At 37.2% G+C, this 16,393-nt stretch overlaps 2 protein-coding genes across 4 annotated transcripts; both read right to left on the reverse strand.

Annotated features, from left to right (window-relative positions):
* Window positions 1-987: 987 nt before the first annotated feature.
* Window positions 988-5,045, reverse strand: RECA3 (RECA homolog 3). Of its 2 annotated transcripts, none has more exons than XM_088699290.1 (8): window positions 4,695-5,045; window positions 4,579-4,609; window positions 4,280-4,497; window positions 3,987-4,074; window positions 3,349-3,470; window positions 2,695-2,841; window positions 2,443-2,577; window positions 988-1,735 (listed from the first exon to the last, which is right to left on the reverse strand). In XM_088699290.1, exons 1-8 carry the CDS (start codon window positions 4,788-4,790, stop codon window positions 1,454-1,456), a joined length of 1,119 nt encoding a protein of 372 aa, XP_088555416.1. In that variant the 5' UTR covers window positions 4,791-5,045; the 3' UTR covers window positions 988-1,453. The 2 variants fall into 2 exon arrangements, with proteins under 2 accessions (XP_088555416.1, XP_068314126.2); XM_068458025.2 differs by having other exon boundaries at window positions 3,349-3,521.
* Window positions 5,046-9,956: 4,911 nt separating this feature from the next.
* LOC137718536 (uncharacterized) lies at window positions 9,957-11,213 on the reverse strand. Of its 2 annotated transcripts, none has more exons than XM_068458089.2 (3): window positions 11,041-11,213; window positions 10,543-10,877; window positions 9,957-10,241 (listed from the first exon to the last, which is right to left on the reverse strand). In XM_068458089.2, exons 2-3 carry the CDS (start codon window positions 10,841-10,843, stop codon window positions 10,189-10,191), a joined length of 354 nt encoding a protein of 117 aa, XP_068314190.2. In that variant the 5' UTR covers window positions 10,844-10,877; window positions 11,041-11,213; the 3' UTR covers window positions 9,957-10,188. The 2 variants fall into 2 exon arrangements, with proteins under 2 accessions (XP_068314190.2, XP_068314189.2); XM_068458088.2 differs by having other exon boundaries at window positions 10,543-10,874; window positions 11,041-11,211.
* Window positions 11,214-16,393: the final 5,180 nt, after the last annotated feature.

Genomic DNA, 16,393 nt, shown 5'->3' on the forward strand with positions numbered 1-16,393 from the left:
CTCCCATTGGTCATCTGTCATTTCTTTAGGCTTCCCATCTTTTCCCTTCAAAGCTCTAACCAAGCCTTGTTGAGTCAAGACATCCTTTACTCTCATCTGCCAGAGAGTAAAACTGCCATTCCCATTAAACTTCTCAACTGAAAACGACATGTTTGTAGTCATCATGGTGAATAATAAATCTGAACCTTCAATGAACCAAAGCTTCCAACAAAGCTCTGATACCAATTGTTGTGCCTTGGCTGATTATCTTCACCAACATACAAACCCACAGTTGAATAGTTTAAAATACAAGAAATAAAGACACCGAGAAATTTACGAGGTTCGGCAAAAACCTGCCTACGTCCTCGGAGAGATATTGCTCTTCATTATGAGAAAAACAGTACAAGTTACACATGAGTTAAATCGACATAACCCAATCCCATATCCCTTGTACACCCACTCACAGAATTTTCCCAAGAGCCTCACTCTACCCCAAGAGTTCTTTCACAAGAGATCTTTCACTCTAGCTCTCTTTATTTTTCTCTCCAACTCTCTCTACACCCGTGCCCTTCCATTACCAAATGCTCTCACCATCTCTTTTTATGCTTTTCTTAATCCAAGCCTTCTCCCACCCGAAAGCCATAAAACATGGCTTTGAAAAAGCCACAAAACATTGCTTTGAAAAAGCCACAAAACATGGCTTTGAAAAAAAACCACAAAACATGGCACTAATTTTGGCCACTATCCAACACATATGCTACTAGGCTCGGGAACAAATGAATAAAACCAAAATTTCGAAGGTGAACAACATAGAACAGTCTTTGGTTTTTTCAAGTTTTCATTCTCTACCTTGTACCGTCTCTACATCTCTCCCCACTATTCTTACTCCACTCTTCAATATCCCTCACTTTTGTTACGAATTTCCATTCTATCTATAATAAAATAGTACATAAAAATTCAAGGGTTTATATCACAAATGATCCTTGAAATTGACCCATACTATCAAAATGATTCCTGAAATTAATAATCAATTAATGTAACACCTGAAAATAGGTGTCGCAAATTAATGTTGTCATTCCATCACAATTCTGTCCAAAATTCTGTTACGAGACATGCAAAGTGTGATATCATATGAGACACGTTTCTCATAAGGCATGGGAGATATAAATATAACTCGTAATCCAGGTTCTATATACAAGTGAAAGTCGACAGTGTCGTGGAAACCATGGAACAGCTCCGACAATTTTACATACGATAACCTTGAGGCGTTGAATAACGGTGAAATCTTCCATTTTTTCTAACTCGGAACTCGCACTTAGCCTCTGTCAAATTTTTGACAGAAATGCTAGCTGCATCCTAAACCGGAATGTCATCCCAAACCTTCAGGTAGCATCATGAGACGGGACTAGATCACTCCACCATTTTACACCTCACATTTGACAGATGTTCGTTCAGTCAGTGTCGTCTAGGTACTCTATCTTTCAAACAGTATGTTCCTTAAGATCGTTACTACCTCATCAAAAAGCGCATCGTTTTTTGCCAGACACTGTTCAGCTGCACGTTCATTACTAAAAACCTTTTGCCCTATGAGGTAGTTGCTTCCTTCTTTGGCAATGACCCCGTGTTCACAAGCCAACTGCAATACCTCTGATTCACAGCTTAAGCCTCTCCCGAACTGTATCCCCAGATCGGCCTTCTTCATTGCAGGTGCTAATTTATTTTTCACAACTTGCACAGAAATCCCAAGACCTGTAACCTAAAAACAACATGGACTTTGATAAGTTCACATCGATAAAGAAGAGAACTGCCATATTCTAACTAGATCAACCTAACACCCACAATAAACATAGTGGTTTTAATAAGTTCACATAACTGTGAAGCGAAAAGCTCTACTAGTGGCTCTAATGCACATTCACTTGTCAAGGACGTCACGCTCTCTTCTCTTAGCACTCAGTTTTCAGGCAAGGACAAGAGATTGCAGCCACTGAAATTCATGGAAAAATACATCAACTGCAGAAGCGATTTTTTATTCTATTGCTTTCTCTTTGCAGTTCTATACTATTCTACTTATTGTTCTTTGATTTTGTTCTTTAACTTATAAGAATATATCTACCTTTCTGTCAGTTTTCCTACTCGATTAGTTATTGTTTCATTTACCAAACAAAAACAGGTGATACTCTTATCGAGTACTCCCACTGCTCAGAACATCAAAGAAACTGTCATTTTTTGGACAACTATTAGGTAGTCTTAACAAATATGACCATATTTTCACTTTTGATCAAATGATAATAATAAAATTATAAACAAAAACAAAAAACAAATAAGACCAATATATTGCCCAACAGCAATATGGCTCATCCAAAGAGACCAACAGCACAACAGCATGAAGCATTAAGTAGCATCAGCCGCAGCATAACATCAATAATTTTTTTCATGTCATTATTAAACTAATAAAGGATTTACCTTTTCCTCAGTCTGAAGCAACTGTATCCTTTTAAGTCTCAACCGCACTGCCGCGTAGAATTTCAAGGCATTTCCACCACAAGTAACCTCATCCGTAGGTCCAAATTCTTTCCCTGACTTTGAACTTGATCTAATCTGGATACAGAAGAAATGTTACATAGTAAATATTATTTCTCCTTCTGCAGCTTTTAAGATGCAATTTTGAACAGACAATTAATAGGTTATAATGTTTTTAAGTACAGTGGTGATAACCTGGTTAATAAAAACAATAAGGGTACGAGAATGGGATAATGAAGAATGTATTTTTCGTAATGCTTGGGTTATGATTCTTGATTGTGCATCTCGGTATTCACCATCAATTTCAGCATCAAGTTCGCACTGGGGGACCAGGGCAGCTACCTGAAATATCAAAACATGCCAAATATTAAATTGATAGCTTTTATATCCTCAAAAGACTTTAAAATGATTAATAGTGATTATCTACATCTATGACAGCACAGCAGCATAAATTAATTAACCAAAGAAAAGGAAATACAGGTCCAATAATGAACTCTCTAAGAGTTTCATTCAACACTGAACTGATCTCAGTTTATATATTTCATTAGTTAGTCACACTGCATTTTGGTTCCCAGGTCTATCTAATTGTATAAGAGGTAACTTTCTTAGATTGTGAAATTTAAAATACAACAGTCTGAAAGTGTCACCGTTCCTGTATGACTTGATAGCATAACTTAGAAATGACAGAGGGTTCTTCAAACAGAAATGATAGCATACATATAAGTGTAGACATGTCAGGATATCTGTAGAAATATTTGGTGCACTTAAAGATTGGCGTTAAAGGTCAATAAAAAGATTAGTGTTGAAAAACAGGTAGATGTATCTTTAGTCAGAGTATCAATCACTTACACTATCAACCACAATCACATCCAAAGAACCACTTTTAGTCAGAGTGTCAACAGCACATAGCATATTCTCAGCAGAATCGGGACGTGAAAAGAGAAGGTTTTTGGTGTTTATACCCATAGATTCTGCAAGTGAACATTCCATGGCATTCTCTATATCAAGAAATGCACAAAGTCCTGACAAAGGGACAGTCAAGTTAAGCAAATATAATAACAGACTTGAAATATACAATATAGAACAATATAATTCAAGGCCATCACTCATTGAATAGGTTGCATGTCTATGGAGGGAACGTAGGGGTAGAAACTTTTAGGACCTTGAGAATACAGTCCACCAATTATACTTTATTACCCTCTCATGCCTAAATCACTAGATATCAGTTCCTATTTCGCCTCGTGTTCAACCATACAAAAATTTCAGTTTTCCATCTATAAGAAGATAGCTTCCTAGCTTCCATCTGTGTGTACCTTCGTGTATTGGGGGGCAATTTTTTTTCTTTGAGTTATATAATATTATATATACACAAACACAATGGAAAATAACAAGATAAGATAATTTACTCTATATACAGTAGCTGATCAGAGTTTCAACAAAGATGAGCAAAATGACATTTCCAATACAAAGAATGAGATGATACACACCTCCAAGCTTTTGAGCCTCCTTGATGATGTGAAGTGCAAGCGTGGTCTTCCCAGATGCTTCTTGCCCGTAAATTTCAACGATTCTTCCCTGCAGATGGCAATGCACATCTCTCACTAGGGTTTTACAATTGACACTATTTCATCGTTTTGCAGCTAAAATTGAAATACAAATGAATTCAATGCACCTATTTTAAGTTATTAGTAACTACCAGCACTTTTCGTCCTACCATCAACAGGGCATACACGGTAACTAATAGCAAAATCCATCAAAAAGTAATGAGTAGTCGATGTACCTTGGGTAATCCTCCAATCCCAAGAGCTAGATCAAGCTTCAAGGAGCCAGTGGAGATGACAGGCGGACGTCTTGATCGAGAAAACCGCTGCATTGACATCATAGACTCCCGGCAAAAATCACCGGAAAGCCGTGAGAGAGCCAAACTCAATGCAGCATCTTTCTCCCTTGCTTTGGCATCGTCATTCTCATCATAATCCAACAGTCCATCACATTCAGCTGCCATCAACACACACCATCATCAATGTTTCTACACATAACAAGCTCTAAAATTTCCTACCGAATCAATGCGAAAATTACCGGCACAATTTGTCCAATGTCTTCTTCCTCTCTGGGCATAAAACACCAACAAAATCAAAATCCAAATTAAATCATTTGGAATTTAAATTCTACAGCAGGTTTCTAGAGAGAGATACCTGGAGGAAGGAGCAAGGTACGGAAGAAAGACGAGGTTGCTTGAAGGCAGCCAGACCAAGCCGCTGTGCAAGTGTTGGACGGAGAAGCAACCCCATTCGCCGACGGGTCTGCTCGTAGATTAATGGTGGTCTGAGGGTATACGACGGAAGAGAAGCTTTTGAGGGTTTTAGGGTTTTTGAGTTCCGGAGGTGTGGCGCCGCTCTATGGTGGGTGTGGGCGGGAGAGAAACTGGAGTTGGATCGAATATGGGAAATTGTGTCGAATAGGAGGTGTTGGGTCGAATGTCGGGTATTGGGGTCGAATGTCGGAAGAGAGGATCCTCGTAAATTCTTCGATCACATAGGTTCATTGTATATTGTACGATTAATTTTTATCAGATACTGTTTATATTTAATTTTAAATAAAAAATTTACAATAATTTATGATTGCATGATATACAATGAACGGATATGATTAGAAAATCTCCAGAATCCTTACAAAAAGAATCTGACGAGGATCCTCCTAGGAATGTGGGGTGTTGAATGGTTCGATTCAATGAAATTTTTTTAATTTATTATTAAAACTATACGATTCAGTTTACATCGATTTCGGCTTGGTTCATACCTGTTTACAGGACATAATAATCATTTAAATATCAAATCAAAATGGAATTCAACTTGGTTTTCCTTTCTTTATTTTTTTATTTTTATTTTTTTTGCTTGCTTGAATTCAAATATGACTTCTAAAATGGTTATATAAAGTTATAAACAAAATAAATTATTTTTTTAGTACTTTGATATTTTTATATTAAGAAGTGAGAGAGTTCGGCAAAGCCACACAATAAGTGGCCTGATTTGGTATCGAATTCGCCATCCATAAGATTCGAACCTAAGATTCCAAATAAAGAGGAATATTATTAAACTGAAGTATTGAGTGGCAAAACAAATCGTTTTTAGATACTAAATCAAAATGCAAATGTCCTTGATTCCAAGGTAACAAAAAAGAAACACAATTCAAATGTACATATATAGATTCAAAATACAAATATACATCCACACATAAAATACATTTACTGTGATATAAGAATGTTAGCATAAATGCAATAATTTAAGTCCCAAAGAGACTTACCAAGAGATTAAAACAAAGGCCCAGGAAAAAGGGAAAGAAAAAAGCAGGAAGTAACTCAACATCTAAGATTATTTCATCTAAAAATATGAAATTGAAACCAGAATGTCAAATTTGGAGATCTATGAGGGAAATTGATCTAATCTTTTTCAAATATGTGCCTTATCTCAATAGGTGAACCGTGAAAGTAAAAAACCTAATTGAGAAATGCTCCCGTGTAGTCGGATTAGGTGAAACCAATTTGGTTTTTATCACTCATTTAATGACACATGCATACAACTATTAAATTTAATTATTTATTTATAATCATGTTTTGGTTCTATTCTGAGCAGTTCTACCAACATAAAAACTGGAACTGGAGCCGATCTAAATAGTTCAGTTCAGTTCTTCAACTTACGTTGACTTTTTTTTGTTAACACAAATTTTTCCGATTTATTTTGTCTCAGTCCTATTCGGTTTGGTTGTTCCACAGTTTTTATGTCCACCCCTAAGTGCAGGAGATGTGGGTGTCGGATTGGGTGGTGGCACAGGGATCAAGCTGCGGCGTGAAAATGGGTAGAAGGGTGGCGCCACCGCTCTCACTCCAATTTTTTCAGAAATGTTAGGTTTTGGGAAGAAAGTTTAATTCCGAACACAATACTCAAGTGATCAACACAAAAACAATAATTATAAATAAAAAAACATCATAATAGGTGATTTTGGTCAAAACAGTGACACAATCTATTTCAAGTGAAACATTGTGTAGGTAGCTTTTATATGTTCGATTCATAATTTTAGTAATATTTAATCATACTATGTATCTTTTCTTTTTTCTTTTTTTTTAAAAAAAAAGATCATTTAGTGGCTTTGCCATAGCAATCCATTGTTTTGGAAGCCTAAAAGATTTACAAAGGCATTTCAGCCTCATTCTGACCATCATCGTACTATGTATCTATGTTATAAATATCATAAATACACCAATATGCTAGATGGAAGAGGATCCTCTCTGGATCCACTTTGTGGGGATTCTAGGGATTTCCATATCTTAATCGTTCATTGTACATCATGCGGCCAGTTTTCGTTAGGTATTATTTGTGTTTAATTTTAAATATAGAAAATCAAATGATTTCTGACCGCACAATACACGATGAATGACTAAGATGTGAAGATCCCTAAGATCCCCATAATTTGAATCCGAATGAGATTCAAATCCATGTTAGATGGGTTCAAGAAAATGCTGTTACATATTTAAGTGAGTGACCTACCATTTTGCTGACTAGTCACTCCATTTACCTTCCACAACTTCCGATATAGTATTTACCATGTTCCTAATAAACAGCAAATGTTTGTATCGAATTATGAACCACATGTTACCAAATGTATATGGTTTGCTTTTTATCAACTTGGGAGCATTTGGTGTCAAATTTTATGCATTTGGTTACGTTTCCCTTCCAATCCTAAAATTATGTTGGGATAACTTATCGCCAGTTTGAAATCACTGCGTTTTTTTTTTTAATTGCTATTGAACTTTATTAAAAATAAAAAAATAAAAAAATAAAGCAATTTAGCATTTGATAAACTGCATTTTAAAGGTGGTCTGAAAAACAGTATAAAAGCTTTGAGAAATTTATATGTAAAATGATATAAATGTATATAATGACAAAAAGGGACATTATAGTGGGGGTGGTGGAGATGGCAATGGTGGTGGTGGCGGGGGTGCTAGTGATGATGGTGATAGTGATGGTGGTGGCAACGGTGATGGCAATGACAAAAGTGGGGATATAATGGTGGTACCTATAGTGGAGTGTGGTGGTTGGGGTGTAAAGGTAACAATGGTTGTAGGGGTAACGGCATCGACAGTAGTGGTAGTTGTAGTCGTGGTAACAATAGTGGCGGCTGTGGTTATGATGGCGGTGAAGGTGACAACGATAGTGGTGGCAATTATCATTATGGTGGTGGTGGTGGTGATTGTAGCAACAATGATGGTGGTATTGACAGTGATGGTGTAAGGTTAGTGTTTGTAGTGCTAAGTGCTGGTTGTCACTTTACTCTCCAAGAGATGAAATGAGTGTAAAAGGTTAAACAATGTTATTTTTTAAAACCAACGAGAGTATTACAGAAATTAGAAATATTCATTATACTCAACTCCGCTTAACAGCTATTAAACCCACCCCACAACCCTACACTCCATCTTATATTCTCACCCCTCATAAAAAAAATTAGAACACTCTTTTTTCACTCACCAATATTCCTAAAATGTCCTCAAATCAATTTAACTATTTTCCAAAAGTTTAAAGTTAGAATTTGAAATGAAGTACAATATTCATTAGATAAGAAAGAAAACATCAATCAAAGAGGATAGGGAGTTAATAATGTGCCTCGATAAAAATCTTGCAGGGGATTTCAATCTGGACGAAAGGAAAAAAAGGATCCCGCACTCTAAATTAAATAGTAATACTATTTTAAAATAGAAAGCTAGAAATTACATCAGAAGGTTTTTCAAATCAAAAAACCTGAGCATCCAACGTTAAGCCCAATCTCACAAGCCGATGTTCGATCTTGTTCGTCTCAGGTCGACCAAACATGACCTTCCAATTCATAATAGACTAGAGAATTTGACGGCACCCCATTTACTGTTCATCGTGAATTCGCCCTTGAGCACCATCTGCTTGTTGACAGCCTCCCTTGACGCATGCGACAATGTTCACCTCACAACGCCCAAGACTATGAAAAAAATAATCTCAGTCTTCCTCCTCATCTCATTCGTCATTGATGTCGACGAAGAATTTGCTGGATTTCCGAAAATCTTTCCCCTAACAAATCTCAATAGCGACATTTGAATTCGAAACAGAAGTTCGAAAACAAAATTTTGAAATTTTGATAAAAAAACGATTAAGAGGAAAGTGTGTTTTCTGAAACGGATGGTTGGGCTCCTCCCTTTTCTTCTTATTTTTATTCTAACTTTTCTTCCAATTTGAAGAAAGCCATGCGTTCTCTTCGTCTTCTCTAATTATTATTTTTCTTTTGGCTATAAAAAACAGACTAGGATAATTTTATTAGGGCTTTATAAGTCATATTACAAAAGGTCAAATGTGCCATTAAATTTTTCCCTAAAAATTGGTCGGGAAAATATGGTTGTGGAGTGGGTCGAACAGCTCTCTTATTAAAACAATTTTCAAAAGCAATCTACAAGCTGCTTTTAAAAGCTGTTGCATAGAAGTCATTGTTTTTAAATAAGCAGTGTATTTTATTTTCATCAAACACTTTTTTATTACTTAACTTTAAAGTGAATCAATTTTTCTGAAACAAAAAAAAAAAAAGAAAAACCAATACCATACGATGCCTTTCAAAGATAAAATTCCTTTTGAGACCAATCTATCTAATTATTTTATACAACAAAATATATATACACACTGGAATAACTATAAGAGAATAAAGTGGTTGCGAACTCTTCATATCCGAGATTCGGAACTAAAGACCTCTCACATACAAGCGAAGAAGAATACCACTACTTCAACCTATCTTGATCTGGCAAGTTATCCAATATAATCCAATCTTAACAACTAAATGTGGCCGAACATTAGATGCTTGTTCACAATCTCACTTTGCAACAAGTAATAAGTTGTTAATAGGATTAGTAAGACGAACTAAAACAATAACAAAGTACTTGGGGAGCAAGATTAGGCCAAAATGTGAATGCAGGTGTCTTTCGCATCTCTAATTACACACCACAGAAGCTTGATTCTTAAAATTTCCCCTAAATAATGAAGAAAATATTGATCAAGTGAGTACAAAATAACAAAACAATGTGATCAGCTGGGTTGCAATCTTGAATTTAGCCCCTTCATCTTCTCATGAAAACACCACATTCATCCCCTAAATTGTTAGACATCAACATAAACATTTGTTGGTAGCGTAAGTCCGGCAAGAGAAAGTTACTCACAGTTCCATGGCACCACACTTGAACACAAGCGGTCCAAAATCTCAATCATCAAATGAGAGCATGACATTAAACTCAGCTGCAATTGCTTGGAAACGAAAGAAAACATTGAGTTTCTAGTGCATTGCAATTTGCAAAAACAAGAAAGTTACCGACAGTTCCATGGCACGACACTTGAACACAAGCGGTCCAAATTCTCAATCATCAAATGAAAGCAAGACATTTGACTAGGCTGCAATTGCTTGGAATCGAAAGAAAATATTGAGTTTCTTGTGCATTGTAGCATTGTAATTTGCAAAACCAAACAGCCCTTTCAACTACAACTTAAAAATTCAGAATCAGTTCATCCGACTCTCTCACTTTTTGGTCTACAATCCATCTAAGCCTCTAAGATTGAGAAAAATCTATGAACATTGACACATTTAATCAGAAACCCAAATGTCCCAAAATTGTAAAAAACTCAAACCTCATCAGACCACAAATTTGGGGGCAGCAGATTTTGATTCCTCCTTCACAACCTCACCTAAAGCAATATTACTCGATAAATCAGAACATACCCACAAATAATCAACAGAAATTGACTGAAATGTTGAAAATACAAATCTCAATTGCGAAAATGATCACTTTTGGGGATTTTATCGATGCTACAATGTCATCAATATTTGATCGATGCGTCGTTGTTATTTGATTATGATCATTTCATAAATTGAGATTTGGCAAATCTGCCTTTCGGTCAGTTTCCCAATTATCAAACCCTAAATTTTCTAACCCCTAGAAACAAACGCAAAATCAAAGTAAGTGAGAGTGAGAGTGAGTGAAATTACCAATTTGTGATACTGGGGCTTCGCCGTAGATGGCTTTGAGCCTGGAAAGCGGAACCAGGGCGGAGTCGGTGGAGGCGGCATCCGCGAAGAGCTGCTGCTTCCAGTCCCACAAGGTCTGCTTCGCCGCCTTGTTCGACTTGATGAGCGACGCCTTCTCCGCCTCCAGCGATTCGATGTCGTTTTGCTGCTTCACCGACCTTACGCTCAGTGCAACGAACGCACCCACCAGGGCCACGTTTATCACCGTGTTGTTGCTCACCGCTCTCGTGGTAGCGCTCACCACCTTGTTCGCCAACTCCATTTCCGGAACCACAGAGCGTACGAGTCGACGCCTGCTGAGTTGGACCGTCAGCAATAGCACAAAATCTAAATATTCGAAATTCATACATACACTAGCAGCAAACCAAATTCCAAACTCATACACAAGCAGCAAATCAAGAACCCTACATCTACAAAACCCTAATTTATTTTTCAATCCTAATCCCTAAAATTGAATACCTTTAGTGAGATTGACCGTCAGGTGGTGGTCGGGGTCGACTTCAGAGGAGTTTAGGGAGGGAGCTCAGCTATCGAAATTCGAGAGGGAGGACTGAGCCGTGGAGATTCAGTTTAAGAGAGAGAGATTGAGTAACGGAGAAAGTGAAAATGATAAAAGACCCGGCCCCTTTTTTTTTTTTTTTTTTTTTTTTTTAACATTGATATTTTTATACTAATAGAAGAAGTTCTGCTAAGTCATATAATGGACAATAATTTAGTATCGAGTTCGGCTAAAATACATGGAACCATCCCGATCCAGTCCTAAACCGCTAGTCCCCGCCCCACGAGTCCAGGGCCTTTTTCCCACCCTAAGCCCAATTGCTCATCCAAGCAAAAATCGACAGGTTAGCCCCTAAGCTATATGACATAAGGATGACATCAGTCATAATTAAAAATTATAAAAAATTAATTAAAAATGCAAAACTTATCTATCTCTATTAATTAATGAAACCCTCTTTGCCAACTAAAAGACGGTAAAAAGACAACTTAGTCTTCTATTACACAAAAAAATGATGGGTGATAATGTAATTTCATAGGTTCAAATTTTACTATTTTTTATTGAAATCTCACCTACAGGTGATGTTAAAATATCTCTAATATTTAAAAAAAAAAATCAAAACAAAAACCTCTCACTCCCCCCACGTTCTCTCTCTCTCTCTCTCTTCCTCTTTTCTTCTCATTTTCTAAAAAAATGTGTTCATACACACAAAGTGTGTAGACAAATGCTAGTACTATTATTAAGAGAGCCCTCCTTGTCAACTTTTTGCCACTTTTTTTCCAATTTTGATCTCACTTTTGATACACAATACTTACATCATGAGGGCAAAATAGTAATTTTGTATCTTTACCCTTTTTTTCCTATTTTGCCCTCATTTTTTTATACACAATACTTACATAAGGAGGGCAAAGTAGTCATTTGCATCTTTTGATAAAATGACAATTATATTCTTATTTTTCCTATTTTACTCTGACTTTTGATACACAATATTTACATAAGGAGGGCAAAATAGTAATTATGTAATATTAAGATAAAATATGCATTTATCAAGAGAAATTGTTTTACCATCAATTTTTCATACTCTTTTTAAAATTTTAAAAACTAAGCACTCTCCTTAATAAAAAAAAACACAAAAAATGAAATGAAATTGTTTACGCACACAGAGTGTGTGCTCATCGGCTAGTAAAAATATAAAACAACATAAATAATTTTTATATTTTTTTTTTTTGTAAGCATCTACTTTACAACACATTTCAATATTTTCAACCAATCTTTTATCATTAATCAAAATTAAAAATAAAATTATCTGTTATTATATTATAAAAAAAAATAATATTTTTATTCCAATAGCCTGACTATTCATGTGACATCCCGTCCCAAAATTCATGTAACGTACGTGTGAAATTACGAATTTGCCCCTAGTTCATTTCCGTCATGTTGTTTGGTTGTTTTGTTGGCATGTGTTGGGCCACACACACACACACACATTCTCCCTCTCCCTCTGTCTTCTCCCTGTCTCTCTCTCCCGAGTTCCCTTTCTTCCCATTTCCCTTCCCTTCTCACTATTCATGTACGGACACACCCACAAGCACCCTAAACCTTAGCAGATCGAGGGAACCAAGAACACTGTCGAACTCGTGAGGGTGAGAGGAGCACGATCGTACCATTTTCAGGTGAGAATCCTAACGTTTTCACGTCGATTCGTGAAGCTCCAATTTGTGTACTGTTCATGCAAAAATTATTCATCACGTTTTTGGGATTTCTAAGCTCGTAGGTAGCTTGGTGGTGTCACGAAGAGTCTCGGAGTGGTTCATTTGGTGAATTTGGACGTCGGGATCGTTGGATGTGGAGTTGGCCGGATTTTGGAGATTTGGACAGGTAAAATCTAGTGGTTTTCAACCCTTAAAAGTTGTATATTTATGTTTTCCTAGTCCTAAGTGTCATTTTGGTGCAAAAATCGTGGAATTTGGACGAGAAATGACCGAGATATCAAGGTGGGAAGTTTTTCCCAATTTTCCGGCGCCGGCGACGGTGCCGGAGCCTCGCCGGAGGTTCGCCAGAGAAGGTGACGGAATATTCCTGACGCCGTTAACGGAATCTGTCAAAACTGACGGAATATTCCTAACGGCGACAGTTGACGCCGTCAGCGTGCCAGGCACGTGCCTGCGCGTGGCCCGCGCATGGGGGCACGTGCGGCAGAGGAAATTTTTTCTAAAAATATGGTTGTGATCCTGAGGTTGTGTAGAGCACGTTGGTATATTCATTTGTCCAATTTGAGCAATGTATGAGAAGTTATTACGAGAAGTTGTTTGTGTGCTTTAAAATTTACGTTTCTGTAGTTGTTTTGCGTATAGGTGATACATACCCCGAGGACGAGCGTGCGCACTCGAGGCAGGGGGGCTACGACCCTTCCACATACCAGTGAGTGGGCTTTTGGTTTTCCGTATATACCTATATACTATATTTTCCCAGAAATTGAATAAATGTTTATTAGTTTATGCCATGCATTACATTATCGTCATTCATGCATCGTTGGTTATGTTAGTAGTTGCATATACATATACATATGCATATATGGTGTTGTGGACGCACAGGTAAGTGCTAGGTAAGTGGTATCCATGTTTATATTCAGTAGCAGTTTGAGATGCTTAGAGAGCTCATAACCTGCACCCCTGGTGTTAGTGCTCCCCCCCAGAGTAGGGCACAGTCCTTCACGTGATGTTCACCTCCCGCACCACACGCTCAGCTTGGATCCAAGTTAGGTGCACAGTCCTGTCGTACAGACCACTTTAGGTGGTTCCGACTCGTAGGTGACCCGCGATTATTCGCACAGCCTTCACGTGATCGTAGCACTAGAGCGTATACATATGTTACACCCAGGCCTGTCGTACAGACCACTTTAGGTGGTTCCGACTCGTGGGCAAGTTCAGTTATTGATTTTGAGATTTGAGCTCTAGATGCAGCCGTACAGGTCACGTTAGGTGACTCCGGCTGCCAGATTACTTGATATTGATATGATTATACCTGAGCACTTGCATATCATTATGAGATTTTGGCATGGCATATTATTGAGCACGTTTGGCATACTCTTGAGCATATTTCGTATATATATACGTATATATATACGTATATCTATTTTCTGGGAAGTATACAGGTTTTACGGCGAGGGGTTAGAAAGTATTTATAAATGGTTTTCGAAAGCTTTGTTTTTGCCCACTCACGCTTTTGTTTTGCGCCCCTCCAGGTTCTAGTGGTCTAGCAGGTTCGATGGTTTCCCAGAGGGCATCCCGGCATTTCTGACAGACACTCACCATTGTAGGGTCACCTTCGGGTGTACTGTTGTCGCATCTTTTCTTTTGGACTGTTGTAGACTTGCTCTGAAATTGTGTCTCACACACTAGCACTTGTTTTAGTACTGTGTATGCTAGTTTTTAATTATTCGTACTTTTTATATTACTATCTTATTAGCTTCCGCATGTGCACATGGTTACGTCACCTTCGTGTGACGGCCAGCACGCCCTGATCTCGGTCGGGGTGTGTCAATTCAGCTTAGAAGTAGAGATGCACTTAGGTAGTTAATGTTTACTTAGGGGATTAAATTGCCTATTGGCCATGGACTTTTTAGAGGTGGAAGTGATGTGATTTGAGCCCACTTATCTCTGTTGAAATTGCATGTGTATGAAATGATATTAAAAAATAAGGTAAATTACATTTTCATACCTTAGGTTTGGGGCCTATTTCAATTCCTTACAACATCTTCAAAACATTTCATTTTCATACCTTAAGTACTATTTTATTTCAAAATAATACATCCGTGACATTTTCCATCCATAGATCCGTTAAGTGCTGACGTGGCTGCAAAATGTGTGCCACGTGGCAAAAAAAATAATTAAGTGCTGACGTGGCTGCAAAATCACCCACCCCAAAATCCCACCCAAACCACTCCTCTCTCCCATCCCCCATCACCCACCCTCAAAAATCCACCCGAGATTAGGTGGATCTACCACAAAACCATCCGAAACTCATCCCCATCTCAAACTCCCCAAAACCACCCGAGATTAGGTGTCTCTGTGCAAGGGAGGTGGGTCGTGGGGTCCCCCCCCGGGGGGGGTTGCATTTTTTTTTCTTTTCCTCTTCTTCTTCTTACATGTGGGGAAATGGGTTTGGGTTTTTTTTTTTCCTCCCTCTTCTTCTTCTTCTTCTTCATGTTTTTGGGTTCTTCGGGGCTGCGGGTCGCTGGGGGCATAATGGTTTTTTTTTTTTTTTTTTTGAGAAAATTCAGGTTTTAAAAGAAAAAAATTTTAATTTTTTTTTTGCCATGTGGCAGACATTTGGCAGCCACGTCAGCACTTAACGGATCTATGGATGGAAAATGTAACGAATGTATTATTTTGAAATAAAATAGTACTTAAGGTATGAAAGTGAAATGTTTTGAAGATGTTGTAAGGAATTGAAATAGGCCCCAAACTTGAGGTATGAAAATGTAATTTACCCTAAAAATTATTATGATATTTTCAAAAAAAAAAAAAAAAAAACATTTTACATTCTCAAATTTGAGTGACATGACAATATTATACCTCAATTTTAAAACATTACCTCATCTTTAAAACATTACAATTTTATAGACAAATATATGAATTTATTACAATGTCAGACCTCCATGAATCCGTTTATTTGATGGAATGTATAAATCTATTTTCTTACATTAAATACTAACCCATCTTGCCACCTCATTTCCTGGCACCCCCAACAGAATTAAAAACTAGTGTTTCCAACAATTAACTCATGGCCTTGCACAAATATAGTATAACTCTATTTTCCAATTCTGCAAATACATCCGAGCTCCCGAAAAGTATATCGAATAATGTTACCAACTCATAATTATAAAGAAACATTTAAGAGCATTTTGGTCCATGTACACCTTTAAAAGCTTTTTAGCCAAAATGGTCTATGAGATTTGCATAACACACCACTTTGATCTCGAGTTAGCCAATTTCAATCATAGGCTTAATATGCAGTAATATCAGTTTATCACTATCTCCAAATATTATAATTAACATATTAACAATATTTGGTATGGGGTGTTACAAGGGGCATCTTAAACCACTATAATCTTGAACTAAAAAGCATATTAAGAGAACGTTTGATAACCATGGTCTCTAGTTGACATTAATTAATTTTTTTGAATGCCAATTGCAGCTCCCAAAAATTAAACAGATCACTTTAAACCGGTTAAGATCAGTGGAAACAAAAGGTTAAAAAGATGATAGATAATATTTGTTTGGGTTGGGGAGAGGGGAGGGGGGTAAACATCCA

Source organism: Pyrus communis, chromosome 8 (assembly GCF_041283825.1).
Source record: "Pyrus communis isolate YQ-2024b chromosome 8, ASM4128382v1, whole genome shotgun sequence".
Taxonomy (NCBI): domain Eukaryota; kingdom Viridiplantae; phylum Streptophyta; class Magnoliopsida; order Rosales; family Rosaceae; genus Pyrus; species Pyrus communis.